Here is an 18,385-nt window from a genome sequence, read left to right on the forward strand (position 1 = left end):
TGTCTAAAATATTAGAGAGTCCCCCTGCTGGTAGGTAGTGTAAAAAAAAAATTAAATACACATGTTAAAATAAAATACAAGTATTTATATATATATAATATATGTATATATATTATATATATAATATATATACATATTATATATATGTAACGTCATACGTAATGTATTTTAATATTAGTATATATATTAGTATTAAAATACACTTAGAATGACGTTACATATATATAATATGTATATATACGTATAATTACAATAATAAATAAATAAAATAATAAAATAAATGAATAAAATATTGAAACAAAATTTAAAATAAATTATATATTCATATGTAATTTCATTCTAACTGTATTTTGTTATTAATATATATATATTGGAAACAGAATACACTTAGAATGACATTCTATATATATCTATCTATATATAAAATACAAATAACCGCAAATATATATAGATAGATAAATACATATAATTACATGAAAGATTACATTAGTATACACGTAGAATTTAAATACCTATAAATGCATATATATTAAAATTCTACATGTATATTTAAGTAATTTTTTAACATAATTATGTCATTTAATTAATTAAAATTTGATTGACATGCCTGACAACACAGGGAGAAAGTGCAGAGAATTTAATTTGCAAGCACTATATTTGACCCTGTAACTCTCCAAGACACCATAAAACCTGTATATAGGGGGTACTGTTTTACTCGGGAGACTTTGCTGAACTCAAATATTAGTGTTTCAAACTGGTAAATTGTATTACAACGATGATATTTTAAGTAAAAGTGACGTTTTTTGCATTTTTTACAAACAAACGGCACTTTTATGGACTATATTATTGTTGTAATATGTTTTACTGTTTTAAAACACTAATATTTGTGTTTAGTGAAGTCTCCCAAGAATAACAGTACCCCCCATGTACAGGTTTTATGGTGTTTTGGAAAGTTAGAGAGTCACATATAAGGCTCGCATTTCATTTTTTTGACATTGAAATTTGCCAGATTGGTTATGTTGCCTTTGAGACCGTATGGTAGCCCAGGAATAAGAATTACCCCCATGATGGCATACCATTTGCAAAAGTAGACAACCCAAGGTATTGCAAATGGGGTATCTCCAGTCATTTTTAGTAGCCACTTAGTCACAAACACTGGCCAAATATTAGTTTTTTGCTTTTTTCACACAGAAACAAATATGAACGCTAACTTTGGCCAGTGTTTGTGACTAAGTGGCTACTAAAAAAGACTAAACATACCCCACGTTCAATACCTTGGGTTGTCTACTTTTTCAAATGGTATGCCATTATGGGGTAATTCTCATTCCTGGGCTACCACACCGTCTCAAAGGTAACATTACTAATCTGGCAAATTTCAATTTGAAAATGGAATGTTCTACATTTGACCCTGTAACTTTCCAAAACACCATAAAACCTGTTAATGGGGGGTACTGTTGTACTCGTGAGACATCGCTGATTACAAATATGTGCATTTTGTTGCAGTAAAACCTAACAGTATTATGACATTTACAGCTAAAATGTGAGGCGGAACTACAAATTAAAAAAAAAAATTCTAATTTCTTACAGTTTTTTTTTATTTTATTCATAATAAATTGTTTCATATATAAATATTTTATATGAAATGAAAGCCCTGTTTCTCCTGAACAAAATGATATATAATAAGTGTGGGTGCATTTAATATGAAAGAGGTGAATTACGGTTGAACAGACATATAGCGCAAATTCCAGTTTTTGTTTACGTTTTGTTTTGATCAGAACGTGCACTATTGACTCCGTCCTGAAGGGGTTAATCCAGCATAAAAAAACAAACATAGCTGGCAGTGCAGGCGTGCTAAACTAATAAAAACAAAAAATATTTGGAATTTGGCCCACCTGACTGTAATTAATGAATTTAGAGGCTTATCCTTAATATGAAAAATATATATATATATATATAACAATACATACTAAGGTCCTCTTTAAACTGGAGTGTTACGAGATAATGGTGAGACAGATAAAATATAGAAACAAAAGAAAAACAAACATACATACATACAGATGTAGAGGACAACAAACATTATGGGAGTTATTAATTACTGGGGACCCCCAATTGATCAGTATTTCCCTCCCTCATCTGTTCCCTAAGCGCTTTCACGTCTGCCTCCAATCTCTCAGTCTGTCTCTTTAGGTCCCAGTAGTCTCTATTCCCTTCTTTATTCCTCCAATTATCCCAATTCCGTCTATTAGTCTGATGCTCATCTCATCTATGGTTCCTTCTCCAATTATTCTCCCAATAACTGTTCCTGTTGTTTCTCTGTTTTTCTTGCCAACTGTGATTTTTGCAGTTATTCTCTCTCCTTTTTAGCCTCTCCCATGTATTATTATTATTCCAATTATTATTAATTACCTTAGGCCCCTCCCATCTATTTTTCCAATTATCTCCCATTACATTGCTCCTTTTAGCACTGTCCCTATTCCTATGGTCCCTCTGTGGATCTCTCCATCTTTTGTCAAAGTCCTGTTTTGGTCTCCAGTTCTCATTATCCCTCTTGTTCTGGGGTACATCCCACCTCTGGCTTCTCCATTTACCATCTAAATCTCTACCAGAGTCAACCTTGAATGTTCTTATGGCTGAAACGGAGAAGGCCTGTTCTGAGGAAGGATGCTTAATCCACCAATTGTCAGCTCTAGTTAGTACAATCTCTAAGTCTGCTGGTGTTGGATCAAAAAGCCTGACAAATTCTTGACACTCCCAGGGAAGGGCTTCCATTACTTTAGCAATGTGTTCTGGTGAGCCCAAGACCAGAGGCTGTTGAGGTTGGCGTAGCGTATACCAGAACAATATCCTTTGAGCTACCTCTCTAGGACCATCTGCTGGTCTCATCATAATATTAGCTATTTCTTTCTCTATGCTGACTAGATAGAAATTTGTTGCAGCAATTCTTCCTGCCTGATCAGACACACTGTTATTAAATCCAAATAGTCTACTAGCCAAAGGACCCATAGCATATTCTAACAGTTCTGTCCATTCTTCGAAGTTAAGACCTCCTTTTTTTTGCTCTATTTGCTCCCCTCATGAACCAATGTGTAAAGGTGTTAAAGTCGTCAGTTGGCATACTTCCCCACCATTTCTGGAAATTATCTTTGTCTGTGATTGACATAGTCCTTGTCTGTCTAGAGAAGCTAGTAGGCCTTTCTCTTACATTAAAATGTTCAGTTATTATTATAGGGGCTTGTGGGACACAATTTACAATTGGCACATTTCCATTGTGTTTTGTTCCCAGCACTGGTTCTTTACTTTCAGATATAAAATACAACTGGTCTGGGCATACTCTAGGAATCTCCTTATCCCATTTATTTCTGTTTTCTTTAATTTTCATTTTATATTCCATGACTAGGTCTTGGAGTTCAGTGATCTTAGCACTATATGCATCTCTCTGTTGTTCTATTTCCTTTAATTCCTTCTCCAACCCCTCGATCATTTTGTTTGTTCTTAGGGCAGCTATTTTAAAACAATCTCTTTCATCAAGAGCATCTTCCATTTTATTAGTGGTTACTAAATTAGCTTGCTGCAATTCGACTACCATGCTTGCCAAACCCCTTATTGCAGCAACAATCGCTTGTGCCACCAAGCTTTTCCCTTTCTTAATATTGCACTTTTTATTAGTAACAATCTGTGTCAAAACATCCATGAAACCTTCATATTTTCCACAATTGGGGCCTGCTGGTTCTGGAAGCTCATATAGTCCATCATGTTTGTCAATGTCATTCTTGAAGTACTCTAGTACTTCTACAGAAAAATACTTAGTACCTAGAAATGACATTTTAAAACTGAGCTCTCCCTGAGTCTTTAATCGAAATAGACTAGCAGACTAAGTAAAAAAACAACAAGCTTTTAACAATGGGATTAATTTAAAAAAAAAAAAAACTGAAACTGGCTCCAAAGAGATTGAACCATTTGAGAAACTTAATTACATTAACCTATTCAAACAAACTCTTGTCTTTTAAGAAAAAAACTTCACAGTCTCAATACAACAAATGCCCACAGATAGCAAAACACAAAACCACCCTTCTGCCTTTGTTTAAGGGGAGGGGGTGGGGGTTTACAAATAAACAGAATGATTTAAAGGAAGATATGGGAACTGGAAAATACCTGACTGTAACTTCACAATGATAATTCCCAACCATATAACAATCTAACATAGGCACCTTTACTTCATAATATTTACCTCAAATACAAACTGTTCATTTTCTATTAAACACACTCCAGTGTAAAAATGGAAATGGTAACCTGGCTAAACAATAGCCACCACACTGTATTAGCCCCAACACCTTTATCATGTAAACACAATGCTCCTACCCAGAATTCAATGGTTCAAACAGACAAAAGAGAACCAAAAAAAACAGTTTGCTATTTAAACTTAGAGTGCAGTGAAGCCACAAAATGTACAAAATGTAACATCTAAAAACAATTACAATATATTCAGTTTAGTTCTAGTTAGTTGCAACAGGAGAGAGACAATACAGCACATGGGCTATTAAAAATGGCCGAAACATCCATAATACCAATGCAGTGCAACTATTCAATCTTCCCCTTTAATCACCAATAATTTAAAACTGTGCAGAAACAAAATTAAAAATGCTACAATTTGCAACAAAATACGTTCTGTCAGTCATAATGCACAAACATTATGCTCCTTTCCTGAATTCAATTATTCAAACAGACAAAAGATAACAACAACAAAAAACGTTTGCTATTTAAACTTAGAATTCAGGGAAGCCTCAAAATGTAACATCTAAGAAAACAATTAAAATAGATTAAGTTTCATTCTAGTTAGTTGCAACAAGAGAGAGACAATACAGCACATGGGCTATTAAAAATTGCCAAAACATCAAAGGTTCCAATGCAGTGAAACTATTACATTTTCCCTTTCTATCACCAATACTTTAAAACTGTACAGAAACAAAGTTAAACCTATAAATGCTACAATTTTCAACAAAATATGTTCTGTCAGTCACAATACACAAATTTAAAACAGTCAACAAAACACATATGTATATTTGTTTCAACAACAAATCCTATGCTATAAAGTCCCTTGCTCTTAGATTATGTATCAATATGGTAGTTATTGCGCCTCACAAACATTTGTTGTAGAAGTCTAAAATTCATGGTCGCCACATGTGGTATATTACCAAACTCTATAAATTATTATGTACGCATACACATATAAACTCTGGTCCGTCTACTTTAACAAATATTTATTCAGAGACAAAACAACAACAACATACAAATAATGACACACAATCTAACTAACTATACCAACAACAACAACAACAACAGCAACAACAACCTAACTAACAATAACAACTAAATCTTATAAAATCACCAGATCCCACTCACAGTTCACCATGATAAAAATTAGCCCATGTCTGCTTAAGGGTCTGCTTAGTAGCACAGCCAAGAAGGAACAGGAAGGAATGGGGATAGGGGGGAGTGGTTATCTCTTTCCTGACCTGTAAAGGTATTGAATTACCCAATTACCATATCAAAGGTAAAGCTTATCCCACTGTGAGAAAGGCATACATGAGCTTGGTCACATGACCCCTGGTCACCATATTAGTTTGATGACAGAATGTCACCACATGTATGAGTGCAGTGTGTGTATGAATGCAGTGTGTGTGTGTGTATGAATGCAGTGTGTGTGTATGAATGCAGTGTGTGTATGAGTGCAGTGTGTGTATGAATGCAGTGTGTGTGTGTGTATGAGTGCAGTGTGTGTATGAGTGCAGTGTGTGTGTGTGTGTATGAGTGCAGTGTGTATGAATGTAGTGTGTTTGTATGAATGCAGTGTGTGTGTGTATGAGTCCAGTGTGTGTGTAGGAGTGCAGTGTGTATGAATGCAGTGTGTTTGTATGAATGCAGTGTGTGTGTATGAGTGCAGTGTGTGTATGAGTGCAGTGTGTGTGTGTATGAATGCAGTGTGTGTGTATGAGTGCAGTGTATATGAATGCAGTGTGTTTGTATGCATGCAGTGTGTGTGTGTATGAGTGCAGTGTGTGTGTATGAGTGCAGTGTGTATGAATGCAGTGTGTTTGTATGAATGCAGTGTGTGTGTGTGTGTGTGTGTATGAGTGCAGTGTGTGTGTGATGCATAGTGTGATGCAGAGCCTTGGTGGGGGGTGGGAATTTTTATTATTATTTTTTAATTATTATAATTTTAATATTAATTTATTTTTTGTTATATTAATATTTTTGTTATTTTTTTTATTATAATTAATATTTTATTATTTAATTTTGTATTCATATTTATTTCGTCCCCCCTCCCTGCTTGATACATGGCAGGGAGGGGGGCTCTCACTCCCAGTGTCATTGGCAGTTCAGTGGAGGGGGTCCGGCAGGAAGCTCTTACTTACCTCTCCTGCAGCTCCTGTTAGCTCCCTTCTCCTCCGCGCCGGTCCGGTCAGCTCCCTCTGCAAGTCCCAGTGTAAGTCTCGCGAGAGCCGCACTATGACCCCACGGTTCTCGCGAGACTTACACTGGGAGCTGACAGGGGAGCTGACCGGACCGGCGTGGAGGAGGAGGGAGCTGACAGGAGCTGCAGGAAAGGTAAGTAAGAGCTTCCTGCCAGCCCCCCTCCTACACAGCCCCCTGTCTGTATTATGGCAATGTAAATTGCCATAATACAGACAGTGACTCGAGTATAAGTCGAGTTGGGGTTTTTCAGCACAAAAAATTTGCTAAAAAACTCGACTTATACTCGAGTATATACGGAATTATTATATTTATTATATTGTATATTATCAACAGTTTTTTTCTGCTAATCTTTTCTTTTCCTTCCTGTAAGAGAGCGAATTAGTTAATAAAACAAAATCAAACAATGGTTAAAAATGGTGGGTCTGCATAATAACACAGTTAAGAAAAAAGCTAAAGAGTTGTGGCAGGATGTCCTGGCTCTTGACATCAAACTCCAAATACAAATGTCAGGATACAATCGTAATGTGGTTTATTATAGGCTTTCACAAGGTACACAGTGTTATGCTTCACAATGGTAAATAAATACAAACAAAAACATTGACAGAGAAAGATTCTCTAACACTGCCACAAAATCTATTATCACAACAATGATATCATCACTAAAAGTGCAGTTTGTGTGTGAAAAATGCAAACAACTTCACTTTCACTGACAATATAGCAATCAACGACAGACAGATTGAGTGTGACATTAATTGTATAATGGACACACCAACCCGGCCCAACCCCTCCCACTCTCTTTCCTTATTCCTACTTTTTTTGTGCATTTTTTTTTCTTTATGTATAAAAGCTAGCCACTACGCTTTCATACATTTCCGTTTTCTTTTTGTTCTTCAAATGTGTGGCAAGAGAATGCTTATTTTACTTAACTTATTTTTGTTCTCAAAGGGTAAAGGGCTGATATACATATAACATAAGTATTTACTGTTATCTTCTTAAAGTTTACATTATATAAAAATCAAATAAGGACAATAATCAATGAGTTGTACATTTTAAAAAAAACACACACTCCTTACATTAAAACTATTCAACACCACAAACAGACACTGCATCCAGTGGCGTACATATAGGGGTCAAAGGGGTTGCAGCTGCAACCAGGCCCGTCACTCCAGGGGTCCCGGCCGCCCTGCGGACCCCTGCGACCGGGTACCAGCCGCCATGTTTGCGGCCATGGCCCACACGGCAAACCAACAGGGCTGCCGTCCAAGGGGTCCATCGGGTGGCTCATGCTGTTAGGGCCACCCGATGGGTATGGATTTTCAGGGGGCCCAGTCAGCGCTGTGGCGCTTTGACAGCGCGACTGGCCTTCCTGTGATGGCATCACACGCTGGGAGGAAGCGACTGCCCCGGTCACTCCTCCCAGCATACACAGAGCCCGCGCAGGAGGAAAGAAGGGAGCCAACTCTGACTCCCATCAACCTGTGCTACCACTGGACTCAAGGGAAAGTCAACCTCCTGCACGGTATTTTGTATATGTTTGTTTTTATATGTGTATGTATTTCTGTATGTATGTGTGTCTGTCTGTTTGTATGTATGTTTATGTATGTGTGCCTGTCTGTTTGTGTCTTTGTGTGTGTGTCTGTCTGTCTGTGTGCGTATGTGTGCATGTGTCTGAATGTGTGCGTATGTGTGCATGTGTGCATGTGTCTGAATGTATCTGTCTGTCTGTGTCTATGTGTGTGTGTGTCTCTATGCATATATCTGTATTTATGTGTGTATGTGTCTGTATGTGTGTTTGTGTCTGTCGGGGGGAGAGGGGCGGGGAAAAGGATAGGGGGCCATGGATCAGTTTCACACCGGAGCCCATGGATTGTGTGTACACCACTGACTGCATCCACTACACAAACAGACACTGCATCCAGTATACGCATCTAGGGAGGGAAAAGAGTGTCAGGATACCACGGGCGGCTGTGAGGGGAGGCTGCAGTCCGCTCGCGGCACTCACCCTCCAGCCGTCCGCGGTCCCCTTCCCGGTGTGCGCTCGGCGGGCGGCATCCTCCCAGCCACGGATGCCGCCCGCGTCTTCCTCTGCGTCCCCCAGCGGCAGCATGCATGACGCTGCACGCTGGGAGACCGCCCATTTTATTAAATGCCGGGGTCAGCCACCTGACCCGGCGTTAAAGGCACAGTGCCTCAATCACAGTGGGAGGTCTAGATATCTCCCACGTGTGATTGTTAATTCTGATTGCAAATTATCCAATCAGAATTAACCTATGGATTTATATACTTACCTTTCCTGTTCCTCTCTGCCCTGTTGTGGTCTTTGCTTGCTCGTATTGCTACTGAACTTGTGTTTCTGGTTACGTACTCTCTGGCTTGTTTATCCGACTTTGTGACTTTCTCCTACCCTTTGACCTCGGCTTGTTTCTCGTTATTCTGTCTTCTGGTTCCCCTTACTCGGCTTGTCTCCTGACTATTCTTTGTGTGCTTAGCCCGGCCACTCTAAGGCACCTTTTCTGTGTGTGTGTTAGCGTGTTTGGTTCCCGGAATCGTGACAAAGAGGACCCGGCGGAGCTCTATCTTGCAACTCTGCCGGATTCCTCTTGCGAGATCCGGAGCCTTGCCATGGCAATGCTCCCGGTCACGCGAGTGTGAACTCACCACTAGGGATGGCAGCACGGTTCCCCCCTCCCAGGCCAAAGGTAAGAAGGGAGGGAGGATATAATGCCTCACACACCGCACTCTCATACACATCACCCTCACACACATCATCCATTTAAAAAAAAAAAAAGTATACAGCACAATTTTTATGGAAATTCTATATTCAATTTATGTATTCATGCCTAAACGATAAATTAAAATAAACTTGGTTAGCAGGAACTTTTCTAGACATGCAGGAATTAGGTAGCAGTACACCCCAGAAGCCCCCCAGTTGTCCTGCATCAGGCAGCTCATGTTTACTATCAACTATGCTTTGTAAATCAAATCAAATTAAAGACAAAAGACAACACAAACGGGGAGTAATGCCTGCCAGCAGGAGTCCTAGATTAGGTCAGCCTATGCCTTTTAGTGGCATATTAGAGATTAGGGGCAGTCAGGTAACCGTCAGGAGTAAAGACCCAGGCATAGACCGCACGAGATTCAGGCCAGTTGCTTGAGAGGACAACTTGACAGGCAGATCCATCTGGGAATTGCTCTCGGCTTCCTTAAACTTGCGCTTGTTTGGGCGCCGTGGTCTGGGTGTCATTTGCTTTCTCCGAGGGTGCAGTGTGGGTCTGCGGTCTTGGCGGCGTTTAAGCCCGTCAGCAGCATCACTTTGTTGGTGCCTGTCGGCTCTGCTCTCCAAACGCCTCCAAAGGTTTTCTAATAGAGTGGTGAGCTGGGTTTCAAAGTCAAGCTGTGCCCCGCCGGAGTCAGGAAAACACGCGGTCCCATGTCAGGTAAGTTGAAGCAGAGTCTCTCCGCCTGGATGGCCACGTCCCTGAGGCCAGCTGGTTCAGAACCGCCTCCTGGGTGTGGACCGGGATCACCCCCACCGGTCCGAGGAGGTGGGTGGGGGGTAAAGGGTCGCTTACAAGAAAGGTGATTCCCAGCACCACCGAGTCAGGAGGTCGGCCGCCTCTCCTGCACGGCATGCACTAGGCCGCATCAGCCGCAATGGGGTAAGCAGGCTTGTGGTTCATCTTGGCTTGTCAGGTAGGTCAGGATGCTAGTACCCCTCTCAGTGTGGGTTGCTTTGAGCCAGAGAGGCCCCCAATACGGCCGTTTTTATCAGGATGGTGGAGGAGCTATCTGGAAAAGCATCCTTCCACCATTACAGTCAGGCTCCACCCCCGATTCTTTTTTTTTTTTAACCCCTGAGGATTCACTTTTATTTATTTATTTATTTTTTTTTTTATTCTTTATTTTTGTAGTGCTCAGGTTAACAAACATGCTCATATCGCCACGACGGCCGATATAAGCCACAGAGATATCACAATGTATAACAATATCATGGCATTAATTGACAGCACATTTTTTTTTTTAAATTGAGTATAGCAATAATAATTGTACATTGCATGTGCGATACTTAATCAGGTAATAGCATAGATTGGTTACAAGCGCTCTATTGGAGTCAGGCTTTATCGTTATGTATAGCTAAGCTCTAAGTTTAATTGAAAATACTTTGGTTTCCTGGAGCATAATCATCGATAAAGCATTGATTTGCATTTTACATAAACATCAACCTTGTATATTGCAAGATAACTGAAGTCATGCACTGTTTTTTCAAAGGGGCAAAAATAGAGTGTAAGATATTCTTGCACGGCAAACATATCAAAACTTTATATACTGGCTGACATACATCAGTGATGCTAGCTAGTGTGTGGCCATAAGAAGAAAAAATGTATGCATCCAGAGGGAATTGAGCAGATAAACGATGCGCATTTAACTTGTGTAGAATAAGATAGGCTATCCGTCGTGGAGTCATCTCCCTAAAACATGTGTATTTGTTATAGCCGGGCAGCGTGATAGTAGTAATTTAACCTATTTTTTTTATTTTAATTTTAAATGCGCTCCTGCCAATGGCTGTGGAGGGCCTAAGGGCCCATGATGTTTATCAGGCTTGATAATGTGAACTGCTCTGTCAGCGTGTATACTGTGAGAAGAATCCACCTGTGTTAGCTTGAGCGGTCAGGAGGTGTTGGGGTATGAAGTACAGTGTAGTGTTCGGAGTTGTACCCCCCACTCTCATCGGTGGGTATTAACACAGCTCAGTATGTATGTAGGACTCGGGCGTGTCATATCCCTGCCTGTCCACCGGTCGGGGTGATGTGTTGCCTTGTGGGGGGGAGGGTAGTAAAACCTGTGTCTGAGAGGTATTTTTCTTGTGATAGTACTGGTGAGGTAAAAATAGGAAACACAAAGGAAAACAAGTTAAAGTAAAGTCTATGTCAACAGGTAAGTAAAGAAGGTAGCTCAGGTACGTTGAGCAGCGCCAGTTCCGTGGCAATAAGGTCTTACAGTCCCGGCATGTATATCATTGCAGTGTGCACAGTCTGTGGGTCTTTCAAGTCGGGTTATCATGATGGGCGCCATATCCGGGTTTTCTCGGTACGAAGCTCTCCACCTTTTCCGGGTTCCACTTGTGTCGCGGTTCGGCGGTCTCGGAGGCTGTCGCGGGCCGTACGGCATCTGGAGGTAACCCTAGTGTGGGTAGCAACTCCCGTGCCCTCTGCAGGTCGTGTATCTCGTGGGTGTTCCCTCCATGTGCCACTTGCAGGGAGCGATTGAAGCGCCACCGGTAAGGTATGTCGTTTTGCTGGAGTAGCGTCGTAAGGGGTTTGAGTGAACGCCTCCAGGCCAAGGTGCTGCCGGACAAGTCCGTGAAAAAGGAGAGGGACATGTTTTCGAAAGAGTATTGGGGGAAGTTTTTGACCGCTGCCATGGTTGCGGCCCTGTCTGCTTTGCGTTGGAAGCGAAGTATGACGTCCCTGGAGGCCGTTGGTGGGGCTTTGGCCGATTTGGGGACTCTGTGAACCCCATCTAGACTTATTGCCTTGACCTGTCGCGCGGGCATGAGCGCTGCCAGGAGCCTCCGCGCGAAATGCGGGAGTTCTTCTGCCGGTAGGTCGTCCGATACACCCCGTACCTTTATATTGTTTGCCCTTCGTGTATCTTCCATCGTTGCAAACCTCTGTTCAAAGGTCTCTGCTGTGGCCCGTAGGCTCCTAATCTCCTGTTGCATGGCGGTGATATCGGCAGCATGAGTAGCGGTCGTGCTCTCCAGGGTGCTCAGTCTCCCGGTCATTCCCTGGAGGTCCGTGCGCAGGCCTGCCATTTCTGCCTGGATCGTGGTCTGCAGGCCTGCCAGCAATGCCTTGAGCACCGCAGTCGTGACTGGTGCATTATCAGGGTCTGGTGGAGTGGCTTTGGATGCCGGTGGATTGGGAGAGGGATACATGTCATTCTCTAGGGAGAGATCATCCGACAATTCAGAGTAAGTCTCCGGGTAATCGGCCATCTTGGGCCTAGCTGCTCCGCGGGCTTGGCGCCACATGGCTCCGATATCGAGGCCAAGTCTGGGCTCGTCGGGCTTTGGCTTTTTATTTTTCCGGCCCATATCGAGTCCCCTGCTGTTGCCCGGGATTTGTGGCTGTTTGGCCGTGTTTATTGCTGAAATCAGGCAGTTTTTTGCTTGAGATCGCAGGAGCTACAGTGCCGTGCGACCTCTCTCCTCATAAATATCCAATTCTATCTTTATTTATTTTTTTTAACCCTCAGGGGTTCAATTTATTTAATTAATTTAGATATTTTAAAATGATATATTTTGCTAGCTGGGGTGGGTGGAAGTTATGGGAAATATGCTGTTAGTGCTGCTTACTGCTAGTTAGGGGTTAACAGTAAAAAGAACGTTTAAAAAAAAATGTAAAAGTGTAAAAAAGTTTTAAGAAAGTTTAAAAAATGTAATCAGTAAAAAAAGTTTAAAAATGAGTTTAAACAAGTAAAAAAAAATACATAAAAATGCTGAAACTAGTACAAACTAGAGAAAAAATGATCCCAAGCTAAGGTACAAAGTATGCCTTTTGAATTACCCTGGGGTGTATTTTTTAATAAATAGTATGTGTTTTTAGGGAGGTTTCAATTACCAACCAGCAAAACTACTACAAAATGGAACATGGACACAGTGTAAAACTTCAAATATAGAAAAAACCAGAATGGCTGCACCTCAAATGTGCCCCTTCAACATCCACATATATCTGGCAAAGGTACATATGGGGGTATTGCTGTACTCAGACGACATAGCTGAGAAACATATGCAGTATTTAACAGTTGTAGCACACATAAGGTTTGCAAAATATACTGTACAAACTAACTTTGTGTGTCAAAAAGGCAGAAAAAATGCTTATTACCACTACACTTGGTACAAGCTAGCGGAAAAATGATCCTACACTAAAGTTCAAAATATGCCTTTTGAAATACCCTGGGATGTCTTCTTTAAGAAATGGTAGGCCTTTATGGTGTAGCTGGAATATGTAGTCTGCTCAAGAGTGGGACACGAACGCATCAAAACCCTCCTTGAAAATTCACACCTAAAAACCTGAACTTGTCACGTCTCTTTTACAGCACTGTAACTTCACAAAATAGTGTCTAGGTCATACATTGGGCATATTGTTTTACTCAGAAGATGTAACTTAGCATAATTTGTTTTGTTTTTTTGTTTTTTAATTCTTTATTTTGGTAGTGCATAAGAACCATGTACAAGCATGTAGGTGGTAGGTTGTACTGAAAAACATTTGTTCAAGACATAGCAATAAAACATTGTATTAGAAAACACTTTGCACTGTTTTTGTATATGAAAGGCTAGTTTAGGGGTCCTCAAACTTTTTAAACAGGGGGCCAGTTCACAGTCCCTCAGACACTGCTGGGGGCTGGACTATAGTTCAAAATTCCTATATATAGTGAAACAGACACATAGACATATACAGACACACATACACATACTAACATACTTACAGACACAAACACGCATAAGGACATACATACACACACACACACATACATATTGACAGACATATACATACTGACATACACACTAATATACACATACATACAGAAATACATACTGACATACATATTTATACAAACACATACATACTGACATACAAACACAGACTTACATACGCTCACTGACATACATACAGATAGACAGACACATACTGAAATATATACATACAAACACACTGACACACACACACATACTAAAATACATACATACACACAGACATACAGATAGACACATACTGACATACATACACACACATACATACATACACACACATACTGACATGCATACATACAGACACATACAGTCATACATACTGACATACACATACAAACACATACTGACATACATACACATACATACAGACATGCATACATACAGATATACACATACTGACATACATACACACAGACATCCAAACACATACATACATACATACATATATACAGGCATACATACAGATAGACACATACTAACATACTAAATTCGCAGGTAATAGAACAGAACTAATCACTCTGCCATAATGCTCTTGTTTTGGACCGCTGTGTGATTAGCATAAAGTGTATGAGGTCAATGTCTCTGGATTGTTACTTGATAGCACCCCTCTGTGCCTTATTGGATCTGTGTTAAGTGTTGTCTTCAGTCTTGCGTCTTTATTTATTATTATTATTGGTATTTATAAAGCGCCAACAGATTTCGCAGCGCTGTACAATTAGTGGAGAAACGTACAATATACACAGGCAAATACAAAAGGTAAGAGAGCCCTACCCGTAAGCTGATATCTAGCCATTGGAGCTCTTTTATACAAAGTGCTTGGCTAGATGGCCCGTGAGCTTACAATCTTCCTTTTCCAGATCCGCCGTAGGTCCACAAGGAGTTTTCTGATGTCTCCTTTAGTTGATGGTGTTGAGTCATCCTCTGACTCAAATGTGGGGTAGGTATCCCCGGATCTCAGCGAGGCAGAAGATTGCATTTTTGAAGTCGGAGATTAGTAAATTATCTGTTAAACAATCTCAGGCTGGGACTGTTGCAAATCCACTGCCACAGAGATGTCCTAGGAATGGCAGATTGGTCACTGTAGAATCTGGTAGACTTAGAGATGTGGACAAAAGGCATACTGCACAGTAGTGTCTTTACATAATTCATTTTCTGCACTTTCAGATTTTAGTGTTGTTAAGGAGAAAGGCTCAGGCACTGAGTTTGTGGAACCACCATCCTCTATGCCTAAAGTGAGCAAGAGTGCTGCCAATGACAAAAAGGACAAGGTAAGGCCTGATAGAAAGCAGTTATTGTTGGGGGATTCTATCTTAAGAGGTGTAGAGTTGAACAACAGTGGCTTTGTGAGATGTCTTCCTGGAGCTACTGCTCACAGAGACAGGAGACGTATTTGTAGTATTGTTAAGCAATCAAAGCAGGAAGGGGAATTAGATGTACTTGTACATCTTGGGACAAATTATTTGGCTTGTAATAAGGTGTCTGAGGTAAAGGAAGGGTTTTGTGTTTTTGCCAATAATATACGGCAGGTTGCTTCCACACTGTCATTCTCTGAAGTTCTGCCTGTGCATAACACTCAGAACGACAGGTGGATGCGTATTAGGGACTTTATGATGGGCTTCATTTTTCATGGTAGCTCTATTTGGAATAGAAATTAACTGTACAAAAAAAGATGGTTTGCATCTTTCTCAAAAGGGGGGACAAAAGGGTGATAAAACATCAATCCAATTGCCCCCCAAAACAAAAAGTAACTGTAACGAGTGTGTTAAAAAATGATAAGCACATGCTGTCTGTTTTATCATGTGCGTAAATTTAACACAAAAATAATTTAAAAAAATGATACGCTAAGAACCATGTCATGTGTGAAAAGTAGGTGAAGAGGGCCCTGCCTAAACAAGCTCCCAAACTAAAGTCTCACCTTCGTTAGTAAGCTAAAAATTGTCAAGACTGGTTTTAAAGTAGCCCAGCAGTGACTGTAGCTGCATGTTGTCACTTTGACTGCAGTGTGCTGTTAGTGTTAGTGCTTGTGGTATAACAGGCTGTAATTAGGATTCCATCACTGCGCTCAGAATGTGTGACCTGCGGTATTGCAAAAAGCACGAGAAACTCCAGACTAGGCAGGGAAGCACACGAGGACACGAGGCCCCGCCCCCTGCATAGCCCGCCCACTCCCTTATTATTTACATCGGGAAGGCAGTCTAGTGCCAAGCGCTGATTGGCTACAGGAGACGACACTCGCAGAAAAGTTTACTAAAGAGGGGCGTGGCCCTCCGATCCCGTTACGACTGGCAGTTGAGAATAGGAATAAACGGAATTTCACAGGTTCTAGGCCGATCAACAAGGGCTGTGAGGGGCTCGGTGACGTCACGTGACGGACCGATACTAACGGCGCTAACTCCCCTCAACGAACCCAAGCAGGAACCGATCACGTCACGTTCTGAGTGAAAAGAGTCAGCAAGCTTAGTGGGCGGGGTCACTGTCGTGGTGGGCGGGGTCTGGGTAGGAACGTCCTCCCGTTTCCCGCGGCTCTGGGTCTCAGTCAGCGCAGGGCTGAGGCAGGAGCAGCACCGGGCTGTGTGTGGGTGTGAGCGGCTGTGTGGAGGGTTCATGGGGAGAGCGGTCACCTGGCAGCCCTGCCCCCGCCCAGGGGCCGGGGGAGTGACCGGGGCTCCCTCCACCCATTACTAGGAAGAGTGAGAAGCTGCCCCCGCCCGGCTGGCCTCACTCCGCCCCCTCCCAGACACTTACAAACACCCTGAGAAGTGTCAGCATTGCACTGTGGGCGCCGCGCACACCGGGGACACTGCCGGAGCTCTGCCCGCTGCCCGTGCCGTGCGCTGGGGAAGTTGTAGAAGTGTGCTGGCGGTGGATGCTGTGTGGGGTCTCCGGGTCCTAGCGCTGCCGATCGGGGTGTGTGGGCGATGCTGCCGTTCAGTGTGTCCCAGGTGGGCTCCGGGGGGGGCGGGGTCTCGGGCCCCGGGCTGCTGCTGCTGGGCCCCGCGGGCAGGAAGCTGTCCGGGTTCAGACTCACCGAGAAGTTCCTGCTGCTGCTGGTGTTCAGCGGGTTCATCACCCTGTGCTTCGGGGCCATCTTCTTCCTGCCGGACTCCCCCAAGCTGCTGAGCGGGGTGTTCTTCCAGCAGCCCCTCCGGCCGGTCTCGGTGGGGCTGGAGGACGGAGCCGAGGACGGCGGGCGGCTGGCCAGGATCCGGGAGGAGCACGAGAGGGCGCTGCGGGAGGCCAAGGACACGCTGAACCGGCACCCCGATGACATCCAGGGGGACATCCTGCGGGACAAGGAGCTGCTGCGGGAGCACCGGAGGACCGTGTCCGGGGGGAACTTGCCGCCCCGGGAGTTCGCTGCCCCCGTGGGAGTGGTGGGGAAGGAGCCCGAGGATCCCGATGTCAAAGAGAAGAGAGATAAGATCAAAGAGGTACCGAGCGCACTGTGTATAAAGTTATCGTGTGAGATTTTCATCTGGGCGCATAGTTGTCCTGATGATTGGTTTATAGTTTACTTAGTGTTGCTTTTTTGTTGTCACAGATCGCAGCCCATCTCAACTGCTTAATCCTGGGGATTGGCTGTCAGTGGTAGTGTGCCTAGTCTGGGGGGGGTAGGCTGTCAGTGGTAGTGTGCCTAGTCGGGGGGGGGGGGGTAGGCTGTCAGTGGTAGTGTGCCTAGTCGGGGGGGGGGGTGGCTGTCAGTGGTAGTGTGCCTAGTTGTGGGGGGGAGGGGTGGCTGTCAGTGGTAGTGTGCCGGGGGGGGGGGGGTGGCTGTCAGTGGTAGTGTGCCTAGTTGGGGGGGGTGGCTGTCACTGGTAGTGTGACTAGTCCTAGAGGTAACCCTCAAGATGGTTTGTGTTGTAGTCCTAGAAGAAGGGTGTCACATTTTAGTGTGGGTTTTTTTTTTTTGTTGTTACATATTTTCCTTTAGACGTGTATAGTGCTATCGGTGAGCTGTCATGTTACAGGTCCATCCCCAGATTCAGTGTCCATGTAACTTGTTTCTGATGGAACTCTATGCAGCTTGCTATCGCTTAGGAACAGAAACCCTGCATATTTGTCTGCCCCATGATTACCCACTTTTCCGGCTTCTGAGTAAGTCATTTCATCCAGTGGCCATTGTGGCTGTATCCGACAAGATCCTTACTGATACAATGCACTAACTGGGATTTTATCATAAGTGAAATCTCAACTAGTATGCCATTTACAGTTTGATAATGCCACATCCCTTTTCTTAATGTATGCCAGTGAGTGGGCAATGAGGCATTGAATCATATTGTCCATCTCTACATCATACAGGGTCATGCTGCAGCTTTGAGAGGATTACAGTATATGTATGGCTAACGAGCACGTTACAGTCCACACTAGTGCACA

At 42.7% G+C, this 18,385-nt stretch overlaps 1 protein-coding gene across 1 annotated transcript in view; it reads left to right on the forward strand.

Annotated features, from left to right (window-relative positions):
• The first annotated feature begins 16,542 nt into the window (after window positions 1–16,542).
• The window catches only part of MAN1A1 (mannosidase alpha class 1A member 1), a 216,474-nt gene continuing 214,631 nt past the window's right edge, over window positions 16,543–18,385 (forward strand). Inside the window, exon 1 of the mRNA XM_063443480.1 lies at window positions 16,543–17,442. Within this exon, the coding sequence (XP_063299550.1) occupies window positions 16,930–17,442 (513 nt within the window). The 5' untranslated portion in view covers window positions 16,543–16,929. The remainder of the gene's footprint in view (window positions 17,443–18,385) is intronic.

The sequence above is a fragment of the Pelobates fuscus genome, chromosome 2 (assembly GCF_036172605.1).
Source record: "Pelobates fuscus isolate aPelFus1 chromosome 2, aPelFus1.pri, whole genome shotgun sequence".
NCBI classification, from domain to species: domain Eukaryota; kingdom Metazoa; phylum Chordata; class Amphibia; order Anura; family Pelobatidae; genus Pelobates; species Pelobates fuscus.